This window comes from Syngnathus typhle, linkage group LG18 (genome assembly GCF_033458585.1).
Source record: "Syngnathus typhle isolate RoL2023-S1 ecotype Sweden linkage group LG18, RoL_Styp_1.0, whole genome shotgun sequence".
Classification (NCBI taxonomy): Eukaryota; Metazoa; Chordata; class Actinopteri; order Syngnathiformes; family Syngnathidae; genus Syngnathus; species Syngnathus typhle.
Window position 1 is genome coordinate 5,443,579 of NC_083755.1, and position 20,525 is coordinate 5,464,103.

General features: G+C 47.2%; 4 protein-coding genes across 9 annotated transcripts; 1 reads left to right on the forward strand and 3 right to left on the reverse strand.

Moving 5' to 3' along the window:
- Positions 1-597: 597 nt before the first annotated feature.
- Positions 598-11,314, reverse strand: fbrs (fibrosin). Of its 5 annotated transcripts, none has more exons than XM_061263966.1 (18): positions 9,556-11,314; positions 8,411-8,587; positions 8,164-8,190; positions 8,017-8,046; positions 7,899-7,947; positions 7,314-7,650; positions 7,024-7,247; positions 6,636-6,931; positions 6,512-6,556; positions 5,896-5,997; positions 5,586-5,699; positions 5,398-5,436; positions 4,840-4,911; positions 4,595-4,748; positions 4,305-4,385; positions 4,138-4,221; positions 3,786-4,002; positions 598-3,691 (listed from the first exon to the last, which is right to left on the reverse strand). In XM_061263966.1, the coding sequence occupies exons 1-18, from the start codon at positions 9,856-9,858 to the stop codon at positions 2,128-2,130; spliced, it is 3,915 nt and encodes a 1,304-aa protein (XP_061119950.1). In that variant the 5' UTR covers positions 9,859-11,314; the 3' UTR covers positions 598-2,127. The 5 variants fall into 5 exon arrangements, with proteins under 5 accessions (XP_061119950.1, XP_061119951.1, XP_061119949.1 ...); XM_061263967.1 differs by having other exon boundaries at positions 3,786-4,005; positions 5,586-5,669; positions 9,556-11,313; XM_061263965.1 differs by having other exon boundaries at positions 3,786-4,005; positions 9,556-11,313.
- Positions 11,315-11,555: 241 nt separating this feature from the next.
- mrm1 (mitochondrial rRNA methyltransferase 1 homolog (S. cerevisiae)) lies at positions 11,556-13,401 on the reverse strand. Its single transcript, XM_061264969.1, has one exon. The coding sequence runs from the start codon at positions 13,231-13,233 to the stop codon at positions 12,175-12,177; it is 1,059 nt and encodes a 352-aa protein (XP_061120953.1). The 5' UTR covers positions 13,234-13,401; the 3' UTR covers positions 11,556-12,174.
- A 227-nt stretch (positions 13,402-13,628) lies between these two features.
- On the forward strand, positions 13,629-15,679 carry chmp2a (charged multivesicular body protein 2A). Its single transcript, XM_061304845.1, has 6 exons — positions 13,629-13,776; positions 14,297-14,464; positions 14,545-14,724; positions 14,812-14,942; positions 15,004-15,065; positions 15,174-15,679. Exons 2-6 carry the CDS (start codon positions 14,297-14,299, stop codon positions 15,293-15,295), a joined length of 663 nt encoding a protein of 220 aa, XP_061160829.1. The 5' UTR covers positions 13,629-13,776; the 3' UTR covers positions 15,296-15,679.
- Positions 15,546-20,293, reverse strand: msl1b (MSL complex subunit 1b). 2 transcript variants are annotated; one of them, XM_061304838.1, is made up of 9 exons: positions 20,140-20,293; positions 18,689-19,294; positions 18,170-18,369; positions 17,726-18,036; positions 17,536-17,660; positions 17,387-17,454; positions 16,999-17,123; positions 16,857-16,929; positions 15,546-16,720 (listed from the first exon to the last, which is right to left on the reverse strand). In XM_061304838.1, exons 2-9 carry the CDS (start codon positions 19,256-19,258, stop codon positions 16,630-16,632), a joined length of 1,563 nt encoding a protein of 520 aa, XP_061160822.1. In that variant the 5' UTR covers positions 19,259-19,294; positions 20,140-20,293; the 3' UTR covers positions 15,546-16,629. The 2 variants fall into 2 exon arrangements, with proteins under 2 accessions (XP_061160822.1, XP_061160823.1); XM_061304839.1 differs by lacking the exon at positions 20,140-20,293 and adding an exon at positions 19,426-20,122.
- Positions 20,294-20,525: the final 232 nt, after the last annotated feature.

The following is a 20,525-nucleotide window of genomic DNA, read 5'->3' on the forward strand; positions in this document are numbered from 1 at the left end:
GCAACTCTCGCGATACTTCAAACGGCGCGACGCTTCAAACGTTGGCGAGTTTGGAGTGGAATTAGCGCTTTAAAATAAAAACAAAGCTCCGATTTGCAGTTTTAAAAATATATATATATTGTATTTAATATACTTGGTGTATTTTAAATAACTATTTATATAGAACTTTATTGAGGGAGAAAAAAAACTTACGATCCGGCCTGCCGCATCACACTTATTTACTAAATAGTTCTTGATAATTGGGAGTTTATTTTATTTTGGCAAAATGCTAACACATAATTGCTGAACTTTCTTTACTTTCAATAGAAATGAGCATTTTTAAACCAAAATCTTAACACAACCCGAACAATTATTGTATATTAAATATTTGCATTTTGTTTCCCATAACATTTCACACAAATTAACATTAAATATAACCAATTTCAGGATTAAGTACAGCAAATCTTTAATGGCCCTCCGTATGTGGTTTGCAATTGATTAAATGTAAACACATTTTAGTCAGCAACAAGTTTGACATTCTTTTCATTAACTATTTGACTGATATAGTTTTTAAGCCACCTTCTTATAAAACCAGACCAAAAGACCCACACCAGAGAGTAAACAACAGTTCATTTAATAATTAATCTTTGTGGTCTCTAGGGGAGGGATTGGAAAGGTATAAAATGGTCATATTAAAATAATCGACCCAGTCTTTCCCCTCTCATTACGCCCACTGTGGATGTCCTTTGTATGCCTTTTCAATTCTTCAGCAGATGTCCCACTCATCCAAGTATATAACTTATTTTTTTTTTGTCAGCAACACAAACTGTGTTCCCAGATCTTACTGTACAAGCCTCTACAACATCATCCCAAATGGATAAAACACACAAAGCAAGGGCACACAGTCAAATCTCCCTGTGAGCATAATAAAGGCATAGAGAAGAGATCCTTGAAGAGTCCAGAGGCTGCTCTTCAACCAACATTTCAACCTTTAGTGTGAAGCAAGCCTTTTTTTCCAGGATGTGCAGTATTACTACCTGGAGGGACAGAGAGAGTACTAGTGCATACCTGAAACAATGACAATAACATAACAGTGAATATATTTATTATTATAGAAGATAATGTTAAGAATAATAATTACAAAGGCATTTTGTCTAGACTACTATAATCTGGTCCTGCTCATATAGTCCAGAGGAGAGTGGGAAATGGAGGAAGCTCTAAGACGCTGTGCGAGTGAACACAACGCTGCACAGTTCATTTCGCCATCTATCCCCGGGGGGAACAAAACAAGCCCAAACACAAACTGAAAAGGGATGAATGAATTTCATGTTTCATGACGCTGAGACTTTGGGGATTTTTGGGTAAAGCAAGAAATTGAGGTACAATACTGACTCCTGGATTGGTCTCATCAGTATTCTGTCTTTTCACAATGACAAACGTACACACAAACACAACGTGCCTCTTAACCGTTTCATGTCTACACGCTCTCTTCCCCAGCGCCGCCACGTTTTACCCCCAATGAGAATCTGAACTCTTGACATTTTCAGGTGCACATGCCGATGGAAATCACCGCTGATCCACGGCGAAAAAACAACAACTTGTTAACAAAAAATGTGCCGCCAATGACGGCCTTGCAGTAACCGACTGCCCACAGAAAATGAAACTCATCAGATGCCAAGAATGTATCATGGAAAACTGTTTGAGCATTTACTCAAAATCCCTGATATCAACCCTCAAGTCCATTTACACTTTTTCTCAAGAGTAAAAGCTGTTGGCACATCTACTCCACGTAGCTCTTTGTCCTCTCAATAGCAATTTTTGTACCACGCAGTAGTCAACAAGTGCAATTTTGGACCTTAAAACATATCGGATAATAACACTCAAATGGGTTTGAGCATTTGTTTATCTTAGTGCACTGAATAGTTTTACTCGTGTAGACAAACACATCCGGACTTGAAGTCGGATCTCCAGAATAAATGCTCAAACAGTGATCCATAATGTATTCTTAATTGCACTGGTAACACATGGGTGAGACTTGCATCTCTGCCAGCAGCTAGGCTTCGCTTGCTGGGACTACTTTCTGTGAGAGACTGTGTTAGCGAGCAGCACAGTGATCCTGACATTTCCCTTCATCTCCTTCAACCTGTACTATCTGGACTCTCCGTCTTTGTGGGCGCCGAACAGCGTCAGCTCGCCGGGGCCCATCAGTCTGGAACCACGGGGCGGCGTGGACGCCCGGCTGGCAATGGACGGAATAAGAGGTGGCGGCGCCCCCATTGACAGAGCCCCCACCAAACCCGCGGGCGTTTTTGCCAGAATGCCGTTGGGCACGTGGTGTGCGTTAAGTGGGCCCAGACGCGAGTATAGAGACGCGTGATGTTGGGAGGCGGCGGCTGCTGCTGCGGCGGCCCCTGGAGGCAGGTGGTGGGACAGAAGGCCAGGGTGCAGCTGCTCCAGGTGAGCAGCGGTAGCAGCATGAGAGGGGCTGGAGAGGTGAGAGCCTGGCGGAAGATGGGGGTGCATGCCGAAGAAGCGCGCCCGCTCAATGTCTTCCCGCAGGATTTGTGCACGCTGCTCCTCGTCCATCAGGCCCCCTCCCGGCGGTCCTAGTTGGTGAGGTCGGTCGAAGTGGTGGGCCATGAGGGCGAGCTCCTGGCGGACCGCATGGCTGGAGGCAGTGGACGTAGAAGGGTGGTGAGCAACAGCCGCAGCCCTTTCCGCTTCCAGGAAGCGCTGGTGCTGGAGGAGCCGCGCCAGGTGGGGATCCGAACGCAGGCTGAGGTGCGGGTCGGATCGAAGTGCCATTGCCTCCCTTCGGTGTTGCTGATGCTGCTGGGCTGCAAGCTCTCTCCAGGGATCCCAGGTGAAGCTGTGGGGACCTTGCGCCGGTCCCTGAGGTGGCCCATGGGCGAAACGATCCCCGCCCGGGCCCATTACCAAACCGGACCCTGCCGCGCTACCGAAATAGGCTTCAAGGGCCCGGGAGCGATCCAACAAGGAAAGGTGGGAAGGCTGGTTGGGAGTGGGCGGAGGGAGGGGAACACCCGGAGTGGGAGTCAGTGAAAGGGAAGACGAGGGCGTACCAGAACTGTGGTTGTGTGGGTGGCTGTTGGGGCGGTCAAAAGCGTTGTTGGGTAGCGGGGCAGGCAGGGAGATGGGGATGTGCTCTGGCTCCTCTTTGCGCTCCTCCTTCACTTTAACCGGCGCCAGGACCAGGGGCGGCTTGGAGACGGGCGTCATGGTCCGATCAGACTTCTTGGCCTGAGATAAAGAAGTGACGGAGGCAGAAGCCGCCGAGGATGTGGGATGGGGGCCGTCTCTTTGGGGGTGTTCATTGTGATGGACGTGTACTGCCGGGCCGAGCTGGCGGGGGTAAAGGTCCAGTGGTGATTGGGCAGAGCGGCTGGCAGGCGGGGGAGTGTTGAGCACGGAGGAGGAGGAAGAGCGCGGTCTGTCTCTGTCTGCTACTAAAGTGGAAGAGCCATGGGGAAGCCCTCGTGAAGACACTGTCGGCAGCGGCCTCTTTTCCCCGTCCCGCTCGCGTTCTCTGTCTCTGTTGAGACTGCGAGCCGTGTCCTCAGCAGGCCCGCCTCCTGGGCCCAGGGAGCTGCTGTGGCCGTTGATGTGGGAGATCGGAGTGCTACTGCGGGGCTTAAAGGACGGCGCCACAGGAGACATCCTGACAGGTGGACGGCCATACAGCGTGTTGTCTCTGCATAACACAGTTTTACTTTTAGTTAATCAACTAAGTCTTTGGGTTTCTATGGATACAAAACCATTGAATCGATAAAAATGTGACATCCTACCTGTCCTTTTCATCTTTGATGTGTGGTATGTCTCTCCGCTCGGCGTCCTTGGCGCGGTCCCTCTCGTCTCGCTTGTCGCTTCCTTTGGCCCAGCTGGGGCCCGCCGGGAAGCCTGTCGGCGTGCCGTGGAGTCGGTTCCATGCATCGTGGTGGTTGGAAGCGTTGGATAAGCTTCCCACCACGTTGGCAGGTGAGTCTTTAGGACCGAACATGGAGCCTGCTGCAACCCAGATGTGGTCACTTTAACTGGGAGTCCAATCCGTTTCACATTGCTAGCTATCATAACTAATAATTAGTTGATTCAAGTCAAGCAGATGCCAACTCTTAAGAATAGGGACACAATGAGACTAACCAAGTGTCGGGCTTCCCAGTCCTCCAAAGGCACTGGAACCGAGGGCTCCCAGCGGGGTAAAGGGTGGAGATCGGCCATACGGGTCTAAAACGTGCACGCATAAAATGCCAATCCAACCGTTAGCCGGTGAGTGGATCAAAGCAACTCCGTCGAACGAAGACTCTTACCCAAATGTGCAGGTGGGGCGAGGAAAGACGAGTGCGGCGCTGATGGGGCGATGAAAGGAGCCGAGGACGGATTGACTCCACCTGCATGAAGGTAACGTGAGTCTTAAGACAGGAACGATCAAATCCAGTTTTTCCAACTACGACTCAGCGATGAAGCGCTTGTGATAGTGAGGAAAATTATTACATCAAACTTTTTAAAAAGTACTTCTCCGAGTCCGAATTTGGAATTGTGCGCTTTCAGTTTAAAGTGAGGTTAGTGAGTGTGCATATAAAATGTACAAATGCTGCACCTGTCGCTGAGAAGAGACCGGGAGGTCTGGTCAAGTCGTGATTTGGAGGCAGGGGTCCTCCCATGGGGCCCATTGGGCCGAGTCCACCGGCTCCAGGAAGACGAGCCAGCAGGTCACTGCGGAAGTCCAACTTGTGAGGATCAGCCTGCATCAGCTGTGGGGGGGGAAAAAAAGAAAAGATTACAGCGCAAATCAAACATCTGCTTTATTTTTTATTTGTTTATTCTCCTACTACTGAGACGTACCTTTACTTTCTTCTGATGGCTCAGGATCATCCAGGCCACATATACATGCATAGCACACCATTTTCCAGGTTTCTGCACGTTGGAAAAACGAAAAAAATTGGGGCGTTGTTAATCCATCAATTTGCCTGTTACATATGATTTTTTTTCTCTACTCCAGGAATGGGCAAACCTGAGTGCTCAAGGGCCCCGTCTGAATTTTAAAACATCCATATCAATCTTTGATGAGGTTTTAAAAAAACCTGTAAATGATTTAAAGAATGTCGGGAGCCATATGTGGGCCCCGGACCATACTTTGCCCACCCCTGGCTACTCACTCAAACTAAATGACACGTTTCTAAGTGATCTCTCGACAACTTTTTACTCTTAAGTGAGTGCGGCAATCGTGGGGACAGGAGAAGTCAAAAGCATTGTGCAAATATGAAATATCTGACTGGTGTGCAAGGCCACTGAGCGAGAGCAATAGCGAGGCAACATGTTGAGGTTAGTGCGGCGTGAATGAAGCAGTGAGAAAGTAAGATCAGTTGAGCCAGTGCATTCAAAACATCAGTTTGTGCTTACATTACTGATTTTCAACGATGTCCCGAATGGATCAGTTAGCTACGAGAGAACACAGTTGTAAAGCCACTTTAAATTTCTCACACTGCACAGGAGAAAGTTGTTTTGTTTGGAGTACAACTTGACAGGCTACATATTGTGGTGCAACGTCAGGTCGCCCGAGAAACGACATCGACTCAGGCGCTCCTTACCCGGTGATCTTTGGGCTGCATGTGGTGCGGCACGACGCCGAGGCGAGCGCTGAGATCCGGACCGGTTCCCTGAGGGACAAGAGGCTGTTGCACAAAACGAGCCGTCAGGCACCGCTGGCAGACCAGCAAATCAACAACTATGAATATAAAACGTCCAAGTGTGTCAAACGGTGTTATCAACATGAGGCCATGACTAAGTCTTCGAAGCGGAAGGTGAGCCATTTGCCAGATTCCTCATATGCGTTGGAGATAAAACGCAAGCGGCCGCCGCCCACTTTTGATTTCATGAGTCAGGACAGGTTCTTCTTACCTTTGGCTGAAATGCTCCTTGCAGGGAGCTAAAAGGCCCGGTGGGAGGAATCACAGGCTGGATGTTGGGCACTGAGGGCGGCGGCGGGTATTGCGGGAAGAACTGTCATGACAGACAAACCCATCATGACCCACTCCAACATTCCATCAAGAAGCGCTCGCAAACAACGCCTGAGACAAAGCACGTGCTTCCTTCCTATTTTCAGATCATCACACTAACCTTCACGTCGGACAAAATCGACCCGAGCAAATCTAAAATTCAAATCCAATCCAATCTCTGTGAAACCTATTTGGCCCCGGTGCAAAATAAGTTGTCGTTCCGCCCTTGGGAGCATTAACTCTCATTTATACTGCATTGTAACACAGCATTGGAATTACATTTCAATCTGGATTTTGACTTGGGTACTCCAAATTTTTTTTTTTTTTTTATCACTACAAACATTTTGGGCTGGGTGGCCATCAATTACTCGCACATTAGTGATGGCAATCTGTATTTACAAGGGAAGTCCACATTTAAATTTACTTGGTGAGCCAAAACATTTAGGTGTGATGATAAGAAAAGAAAAAAACCCAGAAGGTAGGTGCAAATACTTTTTTTACACCAGTGTGGTACTTACAGGATGCCGGTACAGCCCATCCATTTTGCCAGGATACTTATCAAACTGAAAAAGCCAAAGTGAAAGAAGGGTTAATCAACACAAATATGCAATCCAGTCCACATGTGACAAGGATGCTCCTCACCAGGGGCGGTGCGGTGGCCGTGGGGTGCAGGAAAGGCGTGAAGTGTTGGTGCGTGTGCGTATGCTGGTGCTGGTGGTTGTGCTGATGGAACTGGTAAGCCAGCGGTTGGACGCTGGGCTGGTTCTGCGACGTCCGACCCGTGGATCCAGGGGTGGAACTGGACGCCGACGCTCCGCCGGGAGTGGAGCGACCCGCGGCGGCGTTACTACCTTCCGGCCCGGGAGCGCTGCGTCGGCCCTCTCGCTCTTGTGCGTTCAGGAAGTGAGAGTTTAAATTCTGCCGCAGCATTTCCTGGTCTGTGGTGTATCGGATTACACGGCGGTCAAGATAATTAAAAAAAAAAAAAAAACACTTGGTGAAATTAAAAGTTATGATGTAATTACTGTACCTGCTGCTGAAGAGTGGGAAGGGCCCTGTAGTAGAGGCGGAGGGGGAGGCAGGCCTGGTGAGGAAGTAAACAAAGCCCCCGAGTTGGCTCGCGATGGGGGTCGGAGGGGCCCTGAGGACCCTGCGCCCCGGATGTAGGACATGGAGACACTGGTGGAGGGAGTCGGAGGGCGCATGGAAGATGAAGACGATGCAACAGACGGAGGTTTGACTGGAGTGTTGCTCCTGGGGAACGAAACAACAGAGTCACTCACACCTCTGCTACCTGGACAGTGAAAAAGTCAAACAAACCTGTTGTAAAGGGTGTGAGAGCGTCCCGGCAAGGTGAGGAAGGGCTTCGGTTTGGACAGCGGCGGGCTGCCGTTGTGGTGCCGCCCGCCGTTAACGTTGACAGAGCCGGCCCTGGGAACCGGCCCTGCCGCCGAGGCCGGGGAGCGGGAGGGCAGGCGGGAGAAGGAGGCGGAAGAGGTAGAAGACGAAACGGCCTCCGGGTAATGCGAATCAAGGCTTTTCTCCTGACTCCGCTCCAGGCCGGAAACTCTGGGCGTCACCATCAAGCGTGGGACGCCACTCCGCGCCGGCATGCCCGAGCAGCTTTTGTCCACAGTTGAGGGCGGAGGCTCAACAACTTAAAAGAAAAAGTCAAAATGACCAGTTTGGCACGGGCGCACAAGAATAAAAGATACGTGACTACAGGTTATGTCAGTCATCAAATAAATTACTTAGTAAACCTCTCTAACGGTGAGAACATTTTCATGAAAATAGGCCAGTCCCGAGTTGGGTGACAATCAGCTCTGCTGATCTAAATTTAACCTCATGCATCAGGTAAAGGTTATACTGGTGTCAGGTGGATGCGGCCCTTAATAAGACACCAACCTTTTCGGGTGCTGACGGTGAACACTGGATCCATGTCATGGTCCGAGGCCTTGAAAAGTCAAAGCAGCTTATCAGACCAGATGTCTAAAAGAGACAGGTGAGCGAGTGCAGCACATACCTTGTCTCCAGCATCGCTCTCCGTGTCACACTGAAACAAATTGAGATTAAAAAAGAAAAAAAAAGTCATTTGCAATACACCGATCCAGATCATGTAAGTCTGCAAAAATGATTCGACATTATCTTCAATGTTTAACTTGACACTTACAATATAGCCAGTCTCCAACGGGTGTCCCTAGAGCAGGAGTGACATTTTAGCGGTTGTTTATAAAATGACACTTCAGTGTTTAACATTTTAAAGGGGAACTCAAGAATTTCCTATACAATATTATACTCTACTTGCCCCCATGTATTAATCTGGCGTTGGCGGAAGAGGAGGAATTAAGATGAATATTCCACCCATGCATACCGTGAATCAGCTGATAGGACACCAGAGCCCGAAGGATTTGTCTCACCTCGAGCTTCCTCCTCTTGTTCCTACACTTGTTCCAACAGCTGCTGGAGTAGCTGTGCGGAACGCCTTCCTCCGGCTCGGACAGCGGCCCCCCGCCATTCTCCTCCGGACCCCTCTTGCCCTTGTTCCTCCTTCCCAGCATGTCGTTGTGCTGGCCTGGCTTCATAGAGCAGTCCATCTGAAGAGAACAAAAACATTTGGGTAAGCTTAAACAAGGGGACGAAGACGATAAAGTAAGCTGAATCATCGTCACCGCCATCATTAGTACTTCTGCACTGAACAATCGCAAGAAAACCATCGTCATGGGGTGGAATAACATGAATATGTGTTTGTGTGACGACAAATTGATCTCATGGATTTAGGTCTGCTCAGAATCATCCCACTGACCAAGTTGAACAGCAGCTGATGAAGGCTCAGCGCTGCTCCTGTTTGTGCCTGTCTCCATGGTAGCGCTCTGATTGGCTGTAATTAGCATCGAGGCTGACAGTAACCCTTTCCCGCCCACCAATCTGTTCAAATCAATCGACTTTTTACGGCTACTCCTCTTATGTATTCGTCAATAATGTACACGTGATTTCGGACTTATGATGATGATCACCAGGGCCAGTGCATTCAATTGGGAAAATCTTTGGGGAGAAAGAAAAAAAAAACACATTTGCCGGATGAAATTAAAAACTCACAGTTGCTGTGGCTTGACAGTGACATTTTTGTTGAGACACACAAACACATAAACGGCTGCGGGTTATTCCTCAAGCATTTTTCTTGCAAAGCCATTTGGCAGCTTATCAACACCTCCCGGAATGAGTGCATGAATAATTGAGGCCTCTTCTACAAGCCATCAACTGAGTGGAATGCATTTTCCAAGCAAGGAATGGTGTCAGGGTTGAGGAGTTCGACAATGGGTGTGAACTTAAAACGCACTATTATCTCTAAACGTGTGATTTAATTGGACATTTTCAACTTTTGAATACACGAGAGCAAATGTTCAGTAGTTCTTGCACAGCTTGCAGGTTCTCTGAATAGCAAAATGCACACAGGCCTTTGCACATTTGACTTTTTTTTAAATATGCCCTGGTTGAATAGAAGTTGGAAAACAACAGCAAAGAGTAAATGTTAGCTACTGTCAACATGCAAATATTTATTTACCTCCAACGCCTCCAAGCTGACAAAGCTGGCAATCGCGAAGCCATCGATGATGTCTTCCTCACACGACACCGACTCCCTCTTCCTCCGGCGCGGGGGTCTGTGTCGACCAAAACCTGGCCGGCCCTCTTTCTCCCCCGGACCGAGGACCTTAGTGGCCCCGCGATCCTCCCGATCAGAGCCCGACGACAGGGACGTAGCCCGTTCCTCAGGCAGGTTGACTGTCCTCCGCCGCCGCTCCCTGTCGCGCTGGGAACGGGAGCGTCGGCTCTGCCTAGATGCAGTGCTTCGGCTCGGACCCTCCATGTCCTCCAAGCCTTTTGTCCAACTCCGATGACGCCAAAGGCACTTAAGTTAAGTCCCGGTCTGGCGGAAGGTGGCACCTAACCGCAAAGAGATGACACCAGCCCCCCCGGGCCGTAGCTCGGAGCCCCAGTGAAAATGGCGTTAATTGAATAGTGGTCGTACTATTTCCCTTGCTTTGACAACAGTCTATTGGCATCGGGGCCTTTCTTTCGGCGGAATTTGAGAGTCATTTCAATTATTTGCAACGACCCGCGATGGAAGTGAAGCACAATCGCAACGATCAGGACATCTTCGAAGTGGCTAACATTAGCTCGCTAGCAAAGAAAATGAGCGAATAAGCATGTAAACAAAAACGACAGTCCCGCTTGGGTTGATGACTAAATCAACTAAACAGTCTCACGTGGGTTTGCTGTTGAAAATCGGGCCATCGCTAACTAATATTTCCGTCAACAATTTGCTGACAATTGATTTGAGTGCTAGCACAAATTTGACACGGTTAGCTAGTTAGGAAGGCCCAGAAGCCAAATACTGGAACGCCAACACACTGTCTGTCGTGACATTGTGATATAAAGTCAAAACGACACTAATTATTCACAAATCTCAGATTTAAGGAGAAAAATGTGGAACAATACCAGCTTGGTGCGCGACCGCCTGCCAAGCACTCGGCTAGGCTTGACTTCAGCAAATTAGCATTTGCTAATTCAGAGCGCACGATCTGGGCTAACTTCAATACATCACAATATATTCAGACAGCAACCTAAGAATAAATACGTTTTTTCCGACATCAACGCACGACTACCAACCGAACAGTTAAGCGCGTGTCTGAATAATAATCCCGAGTCGATTAATCTTTTTTTTTCAATTATCGATATGTTTGACGGGCGATAGTGAGGGTTTGAGTTTGTAACCCATCAAAAGAAAGACGTAATGTTAGCAACACAGCTAGGTTAGCATTAGCCAATCCAGCTGTTAGCTAGCGGGGGTTCATCCTTTTTTTTGCCTCCAAACGAAACTGGAGGAATGCGAAGCCACTTCTGACAATCACTCGTGTAATAACGTTATATTAGTCCTTCACGCACGAAAACACTTCTGATCCCCCTCCATCACTTGGAACAAAAATTCAAGGCCCGTTCTTGAAAGCCTCGGTGTCGATTTCCATAAACGAGGGTGTCGGCCGGCCAACCCCCGTTAGGCTGGGCAGCTCCACCGTGAAGCCTTCACTGTTTAGATCCAATGTTTAGAACAAGTTCAACCGGTCGCCGGCGTCCACTGCTCACGATTCCATTTCCTGACAAAATCCAGTGTGTAAAAACCATATGTGGGGGGCACGCCGTGTCCCCCGCCGCTTCCTTTTCACGCGTTTCCTCGGAATTGTAAATGTATCATGGACATCGGGGAATCGCACTCCTTGTCAGCCGTGCAATGCATTGTGTGCGCACGTCTTCTTCCGCCATACGACGAGTGGCTGATGCCACTACTGTTTGGTCACACTGCCCTCTTGCGGTAGGAATTGAGAAGTGCACTTTTTAAATGACACTTGTCCTGAGACAAAATGAAATTGGAGCTGTGCTAAGTCAAGTTGGACTTCTTATTTTTCGCTTCTTTTCACCTCCTGCCTTTCTCATCATAATGTTGTGGCTAACAACAAAATTCTCTAAAACAGCAATGCTAGAGCAGTGACCAAAAAAGGACATAGGTTCAGAAGCACAAAGTATTTATTTGTCTTTAGCCATCATTGTTATCACATTGCCATCCTCTTCTATTTGTTGATCTCGTGTTTTGGATAAACTCCTTTGATTGGCACTTAGTGACATTTCGCCTTGATGGTAGTCTTTGTCATTAAACCAGCACGCAACAAGATCATGTGACTACTTACCCTTTTTTAAAGCGTGGCTTTGATTTGACCTTCTTGTTCGTGTGGGTTGTACAGACAGTTTGCTGCCGAGTTTCTATTGCAGAGTTTCTGTTGCATTCTTTTTTACGGTATCTGCAGACATGGCTGACAACAGTATGGTCGAGAACTCGGTAAGCTTGTCCTCTGTCAAATGTTTTTTCTGTGTACACGTCAAATAAGCCATCTTTTAACTGACAGTGAGTGCTCCGCCAGTCTCCGTAGAATTCGACACGATCTTAACTGGATGTTTTAAAATCTGAGGCAAACTGTTAAAAAAAAAAATGTTCTTAAGTCCTTACTTAACCCACTGCCATAAATGTTTACCACTTGCATAACCATTATAAAGATAACAGACACCAGGCATGTGCTTTATACCAGGTAAATGTTAAAATGACCAATTTTAAATCGTGAAAACTGCAGTGTCAGTTCCTGATGGAAGCCAAAAGCGAGTGCAGTAGAATCCCAGTGGCCACAGACACGTTGAGCGACTCTATGCCAGGTAGAAGCTGTCTCCCAGCTGGAATGGTCACAAGCGTCTGACACAAACCCAAAAGCTTCCGGGACAATCCATCACCCTCTCCTCCAATCAGGAGCAAGGTCGGCGCGGTCATTCGGAAGTCCGAACACGGCATGACGGGAACGTTGGATTCCGGCGCCTCGGCCGCCACGGTACCGACTACCCGCCAGCCTTGCGCCGTCTTGACCCGGACCATGTCCTCCAGGTCTTTGTACCCGTACACGCCCATCACTTCCATGATGCCGGCGCTGGCCTTGCTCACCACTGGGGTCAAAGGGCAGCTGTTACGGATGCTGCTGGCCACCCGGTCCACGCCAAGAAAATACGCAGAGCGCAAGATGGCTCCAAGATTCATCGGGTCTTGAATCCCGTCCAGGACTAGCCAGAGAGATGTGGACTTTGAACTCGGGGCCGAGTCTTCAGTCAGGTAGCTCAATGGAGTAGCTTGCAGGCAAACTCCTTGATGAACCCGACCCAAAACCATTCTATCCAGGTCTTTCTTACTGACCCGCTGGATCGGAACTTGACGCCGGTGAGCCTCCTCGTAAACCTTGTGGAGCGATGACCTGTGCAAGGCCTCCCCGTCTTTCACGAATAGCTTCAGGGCCTTCCGGCGAGTCTGAGTGAGAGCCAGGTGACAAGGAGCGACTCCAAAGACAATCTCATGCTGGTTTGAAGACTCCATAGGTGGCTTGAGTCTCCCAGTCTTTTCCCACTGTGTAGACGAGTCCTCCACAGCCAGCTTCTGAAGCTCTGACGATATCCGTCTTTGATTATTACGTTTATTTGGCAATGCTTGATCATTAGGAAGCCTTCCTCCTGACATTTTAGACTTGCTGGGCGTCTTGAAATTGTTCACTCTGTTGTCCTTATGGTAGGCAAAGTAGGAGTCCACAACCTTGGGAAATCTCCACATCCTCATAAATAGCAACCTGTGCTTAGAAACATTATTGAATAACCCCATATTGGGGCGTTCAATAAAGTCCTTTAAAACGCCAAACGCAATGTTAGTCAAATATCAATTTTTTTTAGCACGCAAACGGATTATTACCATTTGACCTGAATGAAGACTGACTGAGAACTAGTTGTAACCACGTTGGTCTGTAAGGAAGCGATCGTGTTGTTATCCGGACAGAACGAGGGTTTTGCACTACAAAAATAAAAGTGTGAACAGTCAAATTGATGTTGCACACGTCACAGTGGTAATTTTATGATTGAAATAATATACGTGATGGACGATTTTTGTAGTTTTAACAACAAATTTTCAATTTAAAAAAAACTCAATGCTACTTCATCCACCTATAACCTTTATTTTGAAACAAAGAAATGTTTCTGAAAAGCCACTTCCGACCGATACAGATAACGTCACCTGTGACGTAATGGTGAAATCACTAACCGGAAGTAAAATTGGTAACGCGGAAGTAGCTGTAAACAACGAAACAATCGTTGTTTGAGAAGCTCGTTTGTCGTTTGGATTCTCGTGCTGGTTCGACTAGAGCGCATCAAGGTGAGCTGCGAGACTTTGTTACGGTTAACGCAAGTACTAGAAGCGGATGGGGATGTGTCGATGAGGTAATGACGGTCATAAATAGACGTCACCAAATGAAAAGGCCTTAAACCACTTAGTTGACAACAATGTCAAACTGGGTGTACACTTTATATCAGATCGAATTTGCCCCAAACTATCATTTGACGTAGGTTTTGACCTTTACACACCTTAAAATGGGAACTCCCCTCTCCGCCCTCTTCTAAAATGTAAATACCCCATTAAGAGCAGAATACAGAGAAAATACTCATTTAGATGTGTTGTTTCCCAACCTCAATTTCACATATGAACAAAAAAGTGTGCTTGAATCTCTGCTATGACGTTCATGTGTGTGGTTTCCCCTGTTCACTCCGTCCTTGCGTAATGTTTTCATCTCGCATTCCACAAACATGGTGAGAAGTCAATGAGGCTGGTGACAGGTTCCGAGGTTACGCCACCATGCACCATAGTGAATTTTAGTGTATTGTGTGCTTCCAAACAGATGGAATTCCTTTTCGGGAAGAGAAAGACTCCGGAGGAGATGCTGAAGCAGAACCAGAGGGCACTCAACCGGGCCATGAGGGAGCTAGACAGAGAGCGATCAAAACTGGAGCAGCAGGAGAAGAAGATCATTGCTGACATCAAGAAAATGGCCAAACAAGGACAAATGGTGGGTTAAGTCTTATTGGAAAGCAAAAACTGAAAATACACAAGCTGATCAAATCATGGTTGCGATTGAAATGTGTGCAGGACTCCGTTAAGATCATGGCCAAAGATTTGGTCCGCACGAGACGCTACGTGAAGAAGTTCATCATGATGAAGGCCAACATTCAGGCTGTCAGTCTGAAGATTCAGACTCTCAAGTCCAACAACAGCATGACGCAAGCCATGAAGGGGGTCACCAAAGCCATGGCCACCATGAACAGACAGGTCGGTTTCAGTCATGTCAAACACTCGAAGAAAACACGTGCAAGTGGTGCTAACCAATTTGTCGCATACCTGCCCGTTTCTCCGTAGCTCAAACTCCCTCAGATCCAGAAGATCATGATGGACTTTGAACGTCAGAGCGAGATGATGGATATGAAAGAGGAGATGATGAGCGACGCCATCGACGACGTCCTGGGGGACGAAGACGATGAGGATGAGAGGTGAGCCCCATGGTGTTTTTTCCTGTCATTTTTGTGCTGACTACTTTTTGTTTTTTTTCAGCGATGCCATTGTGTCCCAAGTCCTGGATGAGCTGGGTCTTAATCTCAATGACGAACTCTCAAGTAAGAACAAAACAAAGCTAAGAGTTAGCGCTGCTATTTTAAGTAGACGCGTGGGAATAAATTGATGTAGTTTGATCAAATGTAAATAGTCCATTGTGTTGCTTCCAGATCTCCCGGCGACTGGCGGAAGCTTGTCGGTGGCCGGCGGGAAGAAAGCGGAACCTCAAGCGGCCCTCGCCGACGCAGATGCTGACCTGGAGGCGCGGCTCAATAACCTCCGCAAAGACTGAACGCATGTTGACATTACGTCTTGGTATTTCTTTGAAGCCTGATGGTGGATTATTTTTTTCCTGCGGTGGTTTGTTTGATGTGGGGTATGTTATATCAAACTTACAAAATAGGTCCTGTCTCATTTATGACAATGCCAGATTTTGTCTACTCACTTTTTGTTATACTTTCAATTAACACTAATGATTAATAACCCGAGCAAATTTTTTTAATATTATAATCATGTGGAAAAAAAAAAAATCCAAATCCAAGTCCGTGAAGCATAGAGATGGTCATTTTATTCCAAAAAGAAAATTCAACTTTCAAAACTTTTCATCAACATACAATCATTGAATTTTGAATGTACGCAACACGTTCCACATTAAATAATAAAAAAATAACAGCCATGTTTTATGTACATTTGTTTGTGAAAGCTATGTACAGAGAACATTTCCAGACCGAAGCACTTGTACAGAATAGCGCTTGAAGCTGTCGCATCTTGGAACAAAACAAACCGACTGCGAGGGAAGAGCATGGCATGTTGTTACAACTACAAGCTAGGAACTTTACCTTCTAAAATGGACCCCTGATGTTGAGCAAACTGCTCCTGGAGGAGGAGGTCATTCACTATTTGTGCATTAATATTCTCCTACCCTCACTGGACGCTTGCAGCCCAAAAGTCATGCTTACGTCTTTTTATTTTGCTTCAGAGCAAAGATCCATCGAGGGGTTAAGCCATGCTACCATTGCAGCTAAATGGAACACATGCAATTCACATGTCTACTCACAAAAAACATTCGGGGTGAAATTTCATGATGTTTTGACGTTTGAACTTTTTTAAACTCGAAACTTTTCACTGTGCAACTGTTTTAACGTGTCTGTACTTTTTGCAGAACGTGGACAAAAATTGCAACCGAAAGCCCGTTTACCTTTACTTTTTTTGTGGGTGGTGTAAAACCAAAACAAGTAAACAGATTACTTCAAGCTAACATTAGGACCCGTCAAGTTTTTTTTTTTCTCTTTTTCACAGATTCAGGCTCCCCCCCCCCCCCCCTGCTCTATAGCTGGATGGTTTAGCCACAGATACACAGCACCACGGTTAGATCGGGACTTTTTTTTTTTTTTAACCAAAGTATCGCAAAATTTAAAGCTGTCCAACGAGTTCCAACATGATTTTTTTTTTTCTGGTCTCAGCCGAGTGCAGTAACAGTGACGCGATGGAAAAAGTGGGAACAGAGCTACCGCACAACAACGAGTGATATGTGTGACACGACCTTCACCTCCGCACAGAAACCAACCGTAGTTACACAGGCGCGTATAGAACTACCGATAAATGGCGTCTCCCATTCGGCGACATTCACTTGCGACAGGTCCGGTGAGGCGTGTGTTTCTTGGGCACCTCGATGCGACAGCGGCTGCGCTCGTCCAGCCAAGGCAGCTCAAAATTCCTAAAAGGGGGGGAAAAAGGTATTTATCAAACCTGAGTCTTTTTTTTTATTTTTTATTAGTCATAGTTTTAATTTATAGCCTAATGTAGGAAGTCACATGACTGATATAAAGGACTTACAAAATGTTCAAACTTACTCTTGTGAGAGTTTGGGCAACGGCCGACCAAATGCGACCACTGGCAAGAAGGGCGTGATCATAATTGCTTCAACTAGAAGGAACAACAAAGAAAATTCAAGCTCCGGAAAACGATTTTCCCCAAAAATAAACCCTGAGGTACCATCTTCAGTTTCCGGATAGAATGACGAAAGCTCAGGCTCCGTTTCCGGTATGATCTTCTTCCTGTTCATGCGTTGCTGCAGGCGCTGAAACATACGCTGCTCTCGGATCCGCTGGATGTCCCACCTGTGTGCGGGAATTAAAAGGAAGAGGACTAATTGATCTTTAGAAAACAATTGCACCAATCTATCTGTTTTAAATTCGGTTCGACCCTTATTTGTCGATAAGATCATCTTTTCTAGCCTATTGTTGCGCTTTAGCACCCTCCATTGCCACAAGGTGGCGCCAAAGCATAGCACATTAAAAACTGACAAAACAAAATCGCAAAACAAATTTCTTTTGATCACTCAATGTAATATTCTCCCCTTCAAAAATGACATTGTGGTCACCTCTTCCTCCTTTTCTCGTCCAGTTCCAGCTTGGCATGGCGCTTGAGAAACACGCCGTCATCCAGCGGCTGGAGGCACAACAAAATGCAGATTTATCGAGTTTGACACCTTTTTTGCCTCTCGCGCCCAAGCCGCTGCGACGTTCTCACCTCTTGCGCGTCGACGCTTAAATCCTCGCCCAACGCCTCGATGACGTTTTCCCGCCACGATGGAACCGAGAGGCGGCACGAAGACGGGAAAGGGAAGTTAATCATGGAGTGTGTGTTGGGTGGATCTGAAGGACATAAGCAGTGGAAGGTTAGGCTTATTAATTAGCATATTGTCAACTACATCACTCACTGGCCACTTCCTCCTCCTCCTCCTCCTCCTTCTTGGGAGAGGTCTCACGCAGAGGCGATACAGGCGGTTGGTTCCAGCAGCACAGGTACATCTCTGTAGTGGACAGGAAGGGAAGGTCGTCCATCTGGCAGCTCAGCTCCGCCGCCTCCTCTTTGCAGGGCGGCCTGGCGGGGGCGCTCTTCTCCGGCGTCTCCCTGCTGCGAAGCTCTCGCTGAGACGGAGACGCTGGTTGACTCTCCGGCTTGTGAGGACTCAGCTTGGCGCTTTTGCCACGAGATTTCTGGAGTTTGGAGTCAGCGAAGCAGGATTTTCTGTGGGAGAGCACATGTGACATGAAAAGCCGGAAGCAGTCAAATTGATTTGAGTAGAATACCGATTTTCTTGCCTTCTATTCTCACATTAGATGTGCTAACCTAATTGGATTTCAGTTCAGCATTTCTTTACCTCTTTTGACCTTTGCCGCCTCGACTTAAGGGCATCAGGGCAGACGGATTGGGCTGCGGGTTTTCCTCCACTTCTAAGTCCCACATGTCCTCCTTGTCGGGGGTCCAAGGCTCCAGCGGCTGGAAGAGGCGCTTGTCGCGTGGCGGGTCCTTTTTGGTGAGCTGCAGGCGACGCTCCATGCGTTCAATGCGGGCCAAAAGCTACACAAGCAGAGGAAAAATGTCATTGCAGGTTATCATTGCTTAGCTTAGGAATGATTTATAACCTGAAAATATAAACAAACATGTCTATCTTATTGCTAGTAGTCAATGGAAAACAAGATTTATTGAAATATTATTTCCTCAACAAGATTTAGCTTCATGCATGTAATGCACACTGCCCCTTAGTGGCCAAGATGTGCACAGCAGGTATCTATTTCTGTGCAGGGTTTTTGGCAGGGGTATGAAATTGGATTCCAATGACAATGATTTTGTTGAGAAGGTTAAAAAATGGCCTCAATATATTTACTGTTTTGCATACCGTCTCCTTGTCTGCTTTGAGATCATCAATCTCCTTGTCTTTCGACTGCAGCTGTTGCTGCTGTTGTTCGATGAGGTCCAGTTGCAGCAGCAGAATCTGCCGCAAACAGTTGGCCTGCGTGTGAGGGTTCGCCGGGCTCTTCCGGAGGTTCTTCCACTTGCCCTCGGATGACACTTCGATGGATGCGGCGCCGACGACACCGTCAGCATCCTTGGGCGTGTTGTTGTTTGGCGTCATCTGAGGATTTTCCATGTTGTCCACGGAGAGGGGTTTGCCTTTCACCGGGGTTCCCTCACCCCCCATTGGTCCGACAGGGGACAGAAGCCCCACGGCAGCGGTGGCCCGATCTACTTCGACGTCTTCCGAGACGTCACCGCTCATGTAAGTCTGCTCCGAGCGCTTGGACCTGCCCGGGATCTTTTCGGCCCACCGGAAGTCTCCTGGAGCATCCGAGGGTGAGCCACGTGACTCCCTCCTGAAGCTCACGGGAAGCAAAGAGAACGTCCCGCCTATGGCGTTAGCGTTAGGCTTGGATCCCAGTTGCGGACCCGGGGAGGCTCTCATGCTCATGGTGACTGTTCATGGTGCGACCGAGCGCGCTGCCCCCTGTAACGTGCACACAAAACAAGTTTATTCCACTTAGATATCACAACCCTTGTGAGAAGATAAGGGCCATAACCTCATCATCTAATAAACTGCTTTCCCACCATTTTTAGCATCAACAGGAAATGACAAACCTTTTAGTGTGGACGTCATGGTCAGAATGGCTCGGTCCTTATGTATCTTAAATGTGCATTACACCTTTTGGTTCTAGCTTTTCAGATGAGTCTCGTGAAGTACGAGGTTTTATCTTGGAAATGGAAACCGTCAAAAAAATTTCACAAAAAGCGTTTCTTCGAGCCTTGCATACAAATCTGTGATCAGAATTCTATCACCCCAACCTCAATTTGAACCAGGAAAAAGTCCCTGTAGACCTAAACAAACGTAAAGACAAGGTTTTGTCTGTGACACTCACTTACGGCCGCGTCGTGTCCTGTCTGAACAAATACGCTTGCCTTCATTTTATTACTTTACGTCAAGTCTGCGTTCCCCTTCCTTTTCATACGAGTCACACGCCGGGGTTTGAAATTCCAAGCTAAGCTACACAAGCACGACACACAAACACGCGAGAAATAAAATACTTCAACGACTTCAACTAGCAACAATCTAGCAGGAGTGACAGGGGACGTTCAAGGACCCGGGAGTGGCACTGAAGCAACCTCCATTTTAGTTCCTCCATTTTAGCTCACCGTGAAAAAAACAATAACAGCTACCTAGCCCTAGTGGCTAACCTGCTAGGTTAACCCCACACAGAAAAACGCGCGGCCAAAACGCCACCACCACCGCACCGGTTGCGTTTAAACACTCAAATTCCTCACAAACAATCCCATTGAGTTGTATTGTGAGCTTACCCGGGCTATTAGTGAAGTCCACCAACAATGCTCGCCATATTCCCTCCTCAAGTCAAGTTTTAAAGCGCTCTATACTGCGCATGCGCGGTGTGTTGGATAGCCATGTCTTGCTTTGAGGTTTCCATGAGGACACATTTCACTATCATTATAAGTCACCCCGGAAATATGACGAAATAGTGAGGAAATCCCGATCAAGTACAAAACGAAAGTCTTCCGCACACAACAGCATGCGCATATTTAAAATGCTAGTAGTTTTCATTTTTATTTCCTCGTGAAATCATTTTGATCGATTTCATTTTTTTCCCAGAAAAGATTATAGTTGTATTAAAATAGACACTGTAGATTTTTCCCCGCAAAAAAAATCTAATTTTCAATTAAATGTAACT